Source organism: Oncorhynchus mykiss, chromosome 6 (genome assembly GCF_057628025.1).
Source record: "Oncorhynchus mykiss isolate SJ-2025 chromosome 6, ASM5762802v1, whole genome shotgun sequence".
Lineage (NCBI taxonomy): Eukaryota > Metazoa > Chordata > Actinopteri > Salmoniformes > Salmonidae > Oncorhynchus > Oncorhynchus mykiss.
The window spans coordinates 12,881,143-12,891,417 of NC_143027.1; the positions used below are offsets into that span (position 1 = coordinate 12,881,143).

The 10,275-nt window shown below is 42.1% G+C and overlaps 1 protein-coding gene across 3 annotated transcripts; it reads right to left on the reverse strand.

Moving 5' to 3' along the window:
- Positions 1–210: 210 nt before the first annotated feature.
- LOC110525294 (uncharacterized) lies at positions 211–10,081 on the reverse strand. Of its 3 annotated transcripts, none has more exons than XM_021605303.3 (5): positions 9,891–10,081; positions 7,987–8,535; positions 3,989–4,114; positions 3,558–3,648; positions 211–3,034 (listed from the first exon to the last, which is right to left on the reverse strand). In XM_021605303.3, exons 1-5 carry the CDS (start codon positions 9,937–9,939, stop codon positions 2,821–2,823), a joined length of 1,029 nt encoding a protein of 342 aa, XP_021460978.2. In that variant the 5' UTR covers positions 9,940–10,081; the 3' UTR covers positions 211–2,820. The 3 variants fall into 3 exon arrangements, with proteins under 3 accessions (XP_021460978.2, XP_090093154.1, XP_090093155.1); XM_090237028.1 differs by having other exon boundaries at positions 8,500–8,535; positions 9,891–10,033; XM_090237029.1 differs by lacking the exon at positions 7,987–8,535 and having other exon boundaries at positions 9,891–10,026.
- Between the last annotated feature and the right edge of the window lie 194 nt (positions 10,082–10,275).

Consider the following 10,275-nt stretch of genomic DNA (forward strand, 5'->3'; position numbering starts at 1 on the left):
TTTTGAGGGGTCTGAGTTCCTTTGGAGTGTTCACACTGAACAAAATAATTAAGCGAACTGCACTTAGTTCTTCAAAAATTCACTTAAAGGGACCTAGTGTGAAAACACCCTTCGTTTCAGAGGCAAGCCAGCAGTGGGATGCAGGGTGGTATGATGCTGGCTCATGATGTAATTCCTGTCACAATTTAAGAAATCAACATTTGAAACATATTTCTTGGGACTTTTTAATTTCCACACTGTAAAACAGTATATCGGCAGATTATCAGTATCGGTTAGATGTGTCCCTTAAAAGATCTAAATCAGTATCGGACCCAAAATGCCCATGTCAGTAAGGCTCTATGCATCAAAATATCAGAACGTTGCACAGTAGCTGTCAACACTTCCTATATTAGTGAGCAAGTACAATATCCATAATTCAGAGACAAAAATCTTTAGTTACTTTTCCACATTTCACCAATTTAAAATGTAATTTCACATCATATCTTCCATACAAAAGCTGTCATTATACTAGCTCTGAAAATATACTGTTATCAATGCAAAAACTACGATTATTCTCTTCTATTCTCATTTGGCTATATTAGATTGACAACATTGTTGACACCTCAAAACACTAGCAATTGATGTCATAGCAATGCTACAAATACCTCAGGACTCACCTTGAACATGTTACGACTACAGTATGTACAATCCACTGCTTTCTCACACTTGCTGGAAGCACATGGACATACAGTACCAGTCAAAAGTTTGGACACACCTACTCATTCAAAGGATTTTCTTTATTTTTTACTATTTTCTACATTGTAGAATAATAGTGAAGAGATCAAAACTATGAAATAACACATTTGGAATCATGTAGTAAGCAAAAAAATATTAAACAAATCCAAATATATTTTATATTTGAGATTCTTCAAAGTTTCCAACCTTTGCCTTGATGACAGCTTTGCACTCTTGGCATTATCTCAACCAGCTTTATGAGGTAGTCACGTGGAATACATTTAAATTAACAGGTGTTCCTTGTTAAAAAATAATTTGTGGAATTTCTTTCCTTCTTAATGCATTTGAGCCAATCAGTTGTGTTGTGACAAGGTAGGGGTGGAATACAGAAGATGGTATTTTACCAAATAGGGCTTTGTCCATATTATGGCAAGAACTGCTTAAATAAGCAAAGAGAAACAAAAGTCCATCATTACTTGAAGACATTAAGGTCAGTCAATCTGGAAAACTTGAAGAATTGTTTATGTTTATTCAAGTGCAGTTGCAAAAACTATACAGCTCTAAGATGAAGCTCTCATAAGGACCGCCAAAGGAAAGAAAGACCCAGAGTTACCTCTGCTGCAGAGGACAAGTTCATTAGATTTTGCAGCCCAAATAAATGCTTCACAGAGTTCAAGTAACAGACACACCTCAACATCAACTGTTCAGAGGATACTGCATTAATCAGGCCTTCATGGTCAAATTGCTGCAAAGAAACCATTACTACTAATAAGAAGAGACTTGCTTGGGCCAAGAAACACGAGCAATGGACATTAGACTAGTGGAAATCTGTACTTTGGTCTGATGAGTCCCAATTTGAGATTTTTGGTTCCAACTGCCGTTTCTTTGTGAGAAGCAGAGTAGGTGAACGAATGATCTCTGCATGTGTGGTTCCTACCGTGAAGCAAAGAGGAGGAGGTGTGATGGGGTTGGGGTGCTTTGCTGGGGACACTGTCTGTGATCTATGTAGAATTCAAGGCACACTTAACCAGCATGGCTACCACAGCATTCTGCAGCGATTCGACATCCCATCTGGTTTGCGCTTAGTGGGACTATCATGTGTTTTTCAACAGGACAATGACCCAACACACCTCCAGGCTGTGTAAGGGCAATTTGACCAAGAAGGAGAGTGATGGAGTGCTGCATCAGATGACCTGGCCTCCACAATCCCCCGACATCAACCCAATTGAGATGGTTTGGGAAGAGTTGGACCGCAGAGTGAAGGAAAAGCAGCCAACAAGTGCTCAGCATATGTGGGAACTCCTTCAAGACTGTTGGAAAAGCATTCCAGGTGAAGCCGGTTGAGAGAATGTCAAGAATCTGCAAAGCTGTCATCAACGCAAAGGGTGGCTACTTTGAAGAATCTCAAATATAAAATGTATTTTAATTTGTTTAACACTTTTTTCATTACTACATGATTCCATGTGTTATTTCATAGTTTTGATGTCTTCACTATTATTATACAATGTAGAAAATTGTAAAAAAATAAATAAAGACAAACCCTTGAATGAGTAGGTGTGTCCAAACTTTTGACGAGTACTTAGTTAGAGGGAAAGCCGGTTTGTCTAGTTCATCAGGGGTTTGGAATATTCCATAACGGTCCTTCAACCAGGTCCAGCTATATCTACTGGCAGGACTTCATTGCTACCTTTCATCTCAGTTAGGCCAGATACTTCTAAGGGAAGTGAGGGATTTCCAGACATTCCATGAAATGTGTGTGTTGAAAATGTGACCTGACAGAGATCCAACTCGGATCTAACCGTTGTCTGATTAAATCACCATGGGAGCATACCAGAGTTGCAGACATACATTTTTTCTTTGATAGTTTCTTTTGCTCTGCACCTGATAAGATGGATGTGCATATTTTTCCGAACGTTCCTGTGTTAAAAGTGTAACATAACCGTTATGCTGACTCACATCAGCACACTTGTAAAATGTTATATTGAAATGCATTGAAATGTGTGTGTTCACTGTGCACCTCTCAGATTCTTAAATAGATTTTCAGATTCCCTTTGCTTCTCTTTCTCTCTACAAGTACAAAGACATATACACACACACACACACCCTTCAGTCAGTCAGGTAACTGTTGTTGTCGAACAGCGGGGTGACGGTACCGTCCTTCCACTTGATCAAGATCTCTCCCCGCTGTAGCGAGGGAGAGTAGGCCGGCCGCATGGGGTGCTGAGTGAGGGGGGCTCTCTCGCTGAGTACAGGGGACCCCGGCTGACTCACAAGCCCCGTAGGAGTGTACGACTTCAGCACACACACTACTTTCTTCTTCCTGGGAGAGGGAAATCATTAATTTGTAGTTCTGCAACTGTGTGGGCAGTTGTGGTTACTGTAGTATGTGATGAAGTTGTAGTTCTGGGTTGTCATTTGAGAAAAAAAATCTTCCTAACCACAGGATCTTTGGAGCATAATTCAGATTCAGTGGGAAAATGTGATAATTCTTGAATGTAGTAGGCATAATACTGGATCCAAAATGCATGTTTATGGTACTACTGGGATGCTGTATTTCCCCTTAGGCCCCGTGTCAGCAGACCAATAGTGATACAGTGGGAAGACAGCAGTGTGCAGGTTAGCCTAGCAGTTAGAACGTTGGGAAAGTAACCGAAAGGTCGCTGGTTCAAATGCCCCGGGTCGACATGGTGAAAAAATTATTGCAATTTGGCCTTAAGCAAGGCACTTAACCTTACTTCTCTCAGGGAGGGTGGGATATGCAAAACAAATAAAAACAATCTAATTCATGCGTGTATTAATAGATACTTGTACATGTGTGAAATAGGAGAACTATAAGCACCCACCTGTTGTGGTGGATGTTGAGTAAGAGCATGACAGTCCCCAGCACCAGAGCCAGGGAGCTCAGCACCAGCATGGTCACTTTCCAGCCAAACCCTGTAACACACACAAAGAGAGATGGAGAAACTCCCATAATCGACAGTTCAGAGTAAACAAACACTTTCCACTTTCAAACTCTAGCAAACCTCTAGAACATCATATAAAAGGTCTTTAGAAACTGGAATTATCTGAGTGGGCTTGGACATTAATACACCCACTCTACAGATTCCTATGTAAGTTTTCCTCTCCTCTAACGCCACCATGTGGTAGACAAGGCACAGAGTAGAAGGCCCCAGAGCCCATCGGGGCAGAGAGATGTGTTTTGACCCTGGGTTTGTTTTGAAGGCAGTTATAGTCTTTCTTCCACACCCCTCCGGCAATAGGTTTCCCAACTCACCATACTCAGCGTTGAAGAATGTCATTGAGGGGCCCTCAAGGCCCATGGTGCTTTCAACCAGATGAGAGTGCTCTGTCCCAATGTCCATTCCAGTGGTGTTAGGGGAAACAACATCATCCCCGGGAACTGGAGGGGGGACATCCAATCAGCATTAGAGTGTAATAACACAGGAGTAATACCCTAGTTATTATCTCAAAGCCATAGCCCCTTTGTTTTATTCATCTGTTCATCAATTAGTATGCCATCTCACCAAAGCCAGAACAAAATACTTAACCGAGGACCATCAGATTGAATTGAATCAAAAGACATACACATAAGTTTAAACTAGTGCCTCATAGGACTGGCGTAGGGAGGAGCCCCAAGTGAAGAGTTTTGGACTTGCTGGCAACCAGCCCACAATAGGACCCTATTGATTGGAGGGAATTTAGCTGAATGAGATTTAGCCAGCAAGGACAGTGGAAATGCAATCCCTGATGGAACTAGTGGTATATGACCACGCTGAGATGCCATTTGGATCACCCACTGTTAAGCCTAAGACACTGACCAAACCAAGGTATTCTCAAATCAGATTAAAAAAAATTGTTACAATGTACAGTACCAATCAAAAGTTGACACACACAGCGCCAGCTGTGCCACCAGAGACCTGGGTTCGCGCCCAGGCTGTCATAACCGGCCGCGACAGGGAGGTCCGTGGGGAGACGCACAATTGGCCTAGCGTTGTCCGGGTTAGGGAGGGCTTGGCCGGTAGGGATATCCTTGTCTCATCGCGCACCAACGACTCCTGTGGCGGGCCGGGCGCAGTGCGCGCTAACCAAGGTTGCCAGGTACACGGTGTATCCTCCGACACATTGGTGCGGCTGGCTTCCGGGTTGGATGCGCGCTGTGATAAGAAGCAGTGCGGCTTGGTTGGGTTGTGTATCGGAGGACACATGGCTTTCAACCTTCGTCTCTCCCGAGACGATGAGTTGTAGCGATGAGACAAGATAGTAGCTACTAAAACAATTGGATACCACGAAATTGGGGAGAAAAAAGGGGTAAAATGTAAATAAAATAGTTTGGACATAACCCCATGAATGAGTACTGTAGGTTTCTTTATTTGTACTATTTTCTACATTGTAGAATAAAAGTGAAGACATCAAAACTACAAAATACAGTGGGGCAAAAAAGTATTTAGTCAGCCACCAATTGTGCAAGTTCTCCCACTTTAATTTTCATCATAGGTACACTTCAACTATGACAGACAAAATGAGAAAAAAAATCCAGAAAATCACATTGTAGGATTTTTAATGAATTTATTTGCAAATTATGGTGGAAAATAAGTATTTGGTCTCCTACAAACAAGCAAGATTTCTGGCTCTCACAGACCTGTAACTTCTTCTTTAAGAGGCTCTTCTGTCCTCCACTCGTTACCTGTATTAATGGCACCTGTTTGAACTTGTTATCAGTATAAAAGACACCTGTCCACAACCTCAAACAGTCACACTCCAAACTCCACTATGGCCAAGACCAAAGAGCTGTCAAAGGACACCAGAAACAAAATTGTAGGCTGGGAAGACTGCACCAGGCTGGGAAGACTGAATCTGCAATAGGTAAGCAGCTTGATTTGAAGAAATCAACTGTGGGAGCAATTATTAGGAAATGGAAGACATACAAGACCACTGATAATCTCCCTCGATCTGGGGCTCCACGCAAGATCTCACCCCGTGGGGTCAAAATGGTGAGCAAAAATCCCAGAACCACATGGGGGGACCTAGTGAATGACCTGCAGAGAGCTGGTACCAAAGTAACAAAGCCTACCATCAGCAAGGGCATTGAAGATGAAACGTGGCTGGGTCTTTCAGCATGACAATGATCCCAAACACACCGCCCGGGCAACGAAGGAGTGGCTTCGTAAGAAGCATTAAGGTCCTGGAGTGGCCTAGCCAGTCTCCAGATCTCAACTCCATAGAAAATATTTGGAGAGAATTGAAAGTCCGTGTTGCCCAGTAACAGTCCCAAAAGATCACTGCTCTAGAGGAGATCTGCATGGAGGAATGGGCCAAAATACCAGCAACAGTGTGTGAAAACCTTGTGAAGACTTACAGAAAACGTTTGACCTCTGTCATTGCCAACAAAGGGTATATAACAAAGTAGATAAACTTTGTTATATTGAGATAAACTTTTGTTATTGACCAAATACTTATTTTCCACCATAATTTGCAAATAAATGTATTAAATTCATTACAGGCCTCTCATCTTTTTAAGTGGGAGAACTTGCACAATTGGTGGCTGACTAAATACTTTTTTGCCCCACTGTAACACATATGGAATCATGTAGTAACCAAAAAAAGTGTTAAACAAATCAAAATAATTGTATATTTGAGAGTAGTCGCCCTTTGCCTTGATGACAGCTTTGCACAGTCTTGGAATTCTCTCAAACAGCTTCACTTGGAATGCTTTTCAAACTGTCTTGAAGGAATTCCCACATACTCTGAGCACTTGCTTTTCCTTCACTCTGTGGTCCAACTCATTCCAAACCATCTCAATTGGGTTGACGTTGGTTGATTGTAGATTGTGATTGCCAGGTCTCTGATGCAGCACAACATCACTCTTCTTCTTGGTCAAATAGCCCTTACACAGCCTGGAGGTGTGTTGGGTCATTGTCCTGTTGAAAAACAAATGATAGTCCCATTAAGTGCAAACCAGATGTGATGGTGTATCGCTGCAGAATGCTGTGGTAGCCATGCTGGTTCAGTGTGCCTTGAATTCCAAATAAATCTTTGACAGTGGCACCAGCAAAGCACCCCCACACCACCTCTTCCATGCTTCACTGTGGGACCCACACATGCTGAGATCATCCATCATCTACTTATCAGACCAAATGACAGATTTCCACCAGTCTAATGTCCATTTCTTGTGTTTCTTGGCCCAAGCAAGTCTTCTTATTATTGGTGTCCTTAAGTAGTGTTTTATTTGCAGCAACTCAACCATGAAGGCAAGATTCACGCATTGTCCTTTGAACAGTTGATCTTGAGATGTGTCTGTTACTTGAACTCTGTGAAACATTTATTTGTGCTGCAAAATCTAAGGAATTTATCCTCTGCAGCAGAGGAAATTCTCGATCTTCCTTTCCTGTGGTGGTCCTCATGAGAAGCAGTTTCATCATAGCGCTTGATGATTTTTGCGACTATACTTGAAGAAACTTTGAAAGTTATTGAAATTTTCCAGATTGACTGACCTTAATGTCTTCAAGCAATGATGGACATTCATTTCTCTTTGCTTATTTGAGCAGTTCTTGCCATAATATGGACTTGGTCTTTTACCAAATAGGGCTATATTCTGTATACCATTCACACCTTGTCACAACACAACTGATTGGCTCAAACACATTAAGAAGGAAATAAATTCCACAAATTAACTTTTAACAAGGCACACATGTTAATTAAATGCATTCCACGGGACTACCTCATGAAGCTGGTTGAGAGAATGCCAAGAATGTGCAAAGCGGTCATCAAGGCAAAGGTTGAAAACTTTGAAGAATTTCAAATATAAAATATATTTTGATTTTTGGTAACTACATGATTCCATGTGTGTTATTTCATAGTTTTTATTATCATTCTACAATGTAGAACATTTTAAAAATAAAGAAAAACTCTGGAATGAGTAGGTGTATCCAAACTTTTGACTGGTACTGTATTTCTATGGCAAAAGATGGATCGGTAGAACCAATACTGACAGAATAACTTGTTAGACGTTGTTTGGTAGGCACTGCATAGGAGACAATGGAAATAATAGTGACTATGACCTAAGACATGTAGCCTACAAGTACAATTGTGTTAATGTAATTCAGCCCTTGACAGCGAGGAAATGTAAGACTGATGAAGAGTGTGTGAAACAGTGAAGTGAAATATCCCAGTATGATGAAAATGAATGAGCTCTATAATGAAAGCTACTGAAGGATGACATAAGGCACATCCCTTCTCTATGATGGGACCCTATGATGGGACGGTTCTTCTTACTCGACTGTGGTTGGCTGTTTGTATTGGAAGGGGAACTTGTTGAGGAGGGCAGAGCAGCAGTTTGTGTGGACCTGTGGCGATGGTGGTGGTGATGGCTGGCTCTATTCCCACAGACAGTATGGTTGCCCAGCGTTCTCCACTTGCTGGCCTGTCTACGCTCTTTGGAGAGGAAGACCTTAGACGACTTAGAGGACACGTGAGGAGCGCTGAGGTGAAGCCCCTTTCCTTGCAGTGTGAGGTGGCCCTTCTTAGAGCAGGCCCATGCCTGGCCCTCCCTGCCCACCTCGCCACCTGCAGCCCCAGCTCCCTCCTCATTCCCAGGGTCACAGTGGTGCAGTCTGACACTCAGATCATGCTCCTGGCCACTCAGACACTCTCCTGTGAGCCAGCTGCTCAGGGCTAGGCGCTCAGGGAGCCACTGCCACTCCTGCAGCGCTGAACCAGGGATGCACTCCCCCAGCACCACCCTGCTCCCGGGATGCCCATCCTGGACCAGGACCTGCACACACTTACCCAGCAGCTCATTCCTGATGCTAAAGCCAGCCGCCTCTATGGGAGAAAACAGTATAATATAACATTACAGTGAATTAGCCTATGAAAGGAAAAATGCACCTTGGACAAACAAATGTATCCAGGTCGGATGAGGTTGGCTATAAGGTGTAGGGTCATGTTATAAACTAGACAATTTTGTAATATGAGCTGGTTAAATAACAATGTCCTGGCCAGTGGAGGGATTATCCCCATGTTGTGTTTTGGTAGCTATTCATTGGTTGCATGTTTCGTCACAATATTGTTTTGAACGTTCGTTTTGTACAGATGACCAACTGAGCATTCTACTCAATGCATCATTATTGAGCACTGATGAAGACTTAATCAAAAGAGCATTTACAGTGGCTTGGAAATACAACGACATTAAATGGGATGCAAACAATTAATAGGAAAACCTTGTCATACTTTTGATGTCGCTAGACTGAATTTTGATGCAGTATAACTTTAGCTAAGATTGAAGGGAGGACACCGGATTTTAGCTAAGTAGCTAACGTTCTCATTCTAGCTATTTGTTTGACGAACTTTGCTAGTTAATGACAACATTGCCACCTGTCTAAAGTACATTTAACGACATGAAGATGCTGGCAAAATGGTTTCCTACCAAATATTTGACTATTTTAGCAATGTCATCGTATTTCCAGGCACTAAATTGTAATTTTCACTCAAAAGTCGTTAGCCTCGTCCAGAATTGCGTCCCAGTGGCGCAGCGGTCTAAGGCACTGCTTCTCAGTGCTTGAGGCGTCACTACAGACGTCCTGGTTCGATTCTAGGCTGTATCACAACCGGCCGTGATTGGGAATCCAATAGGGCGGCGCACAATTTGCCCAGCGTCGTCCGGTGTAGGCCGTCATTGTAAATAAGAGTGACTTTCTTAGTTAAATAAAATAATGACTGGGCTTATCACTTTAGGACGCCGGTAGAGGGCGGCTTGAGAACGCATGATTAGACCGAGTGATGGAGGCGGAACCATCTGTAACGTTACTCTGTGAAGTCGGGACAGTAACTAAACGCTGAATTATTGCGTTACAAGCCTACTCGCACTAAAATTCTATTTTACTTATTTTTAATAGATTTCTTTATACTTTTTTGTTGTTGATTACTTTATACTTGTAGAGCTAACTTTTGAGCTGCTACAGTAACTACTGTATAGTAGCTAGCTAGCTAAAAACAAATGCACACTACTGTAACGTTAGCAAACAAGCTAAGTTTGCTATCTACAAACAATATTATTAAGTATAAACCAGAAAACTAGGTAGCTTATAATATTTTCTAGTATAGAAAAATAAAGGACAAAAACAACACATTTCCCCATTAACTACATACAGATAGCTAGCAACTTTCTGACAAGTTCTTACCGTGGAAAACGAGTATGAAAACGCAGGGACCCCAAAACCTGTTCCCCATGACAAGTGGTTCTGCAATGTCTCCCGTGGCAACAGCCTAAATATGTGCGTTGGAGTCGAGATGTGTTCCCCACAGGGGCGAGGGGTGTGTGAACAGAGCTTCATGCGTCCAATCAGAACTGGTTAACGGTATATGCATCACTGGCTAACCACATAATTAAATGGCACAAACAGCTACAATTTATAATTTCCATTTATGTTAATTTAGTAACTGTGGAGTAGGTCATATGCCTGCAAAACTAATAGCAAACGAATATTGATCTAATAATGATGATTGGAAGGCTAACATGAAACAGTCCTGAAAATGTCTGACATAAACAAACTGTGAACAAAGAAT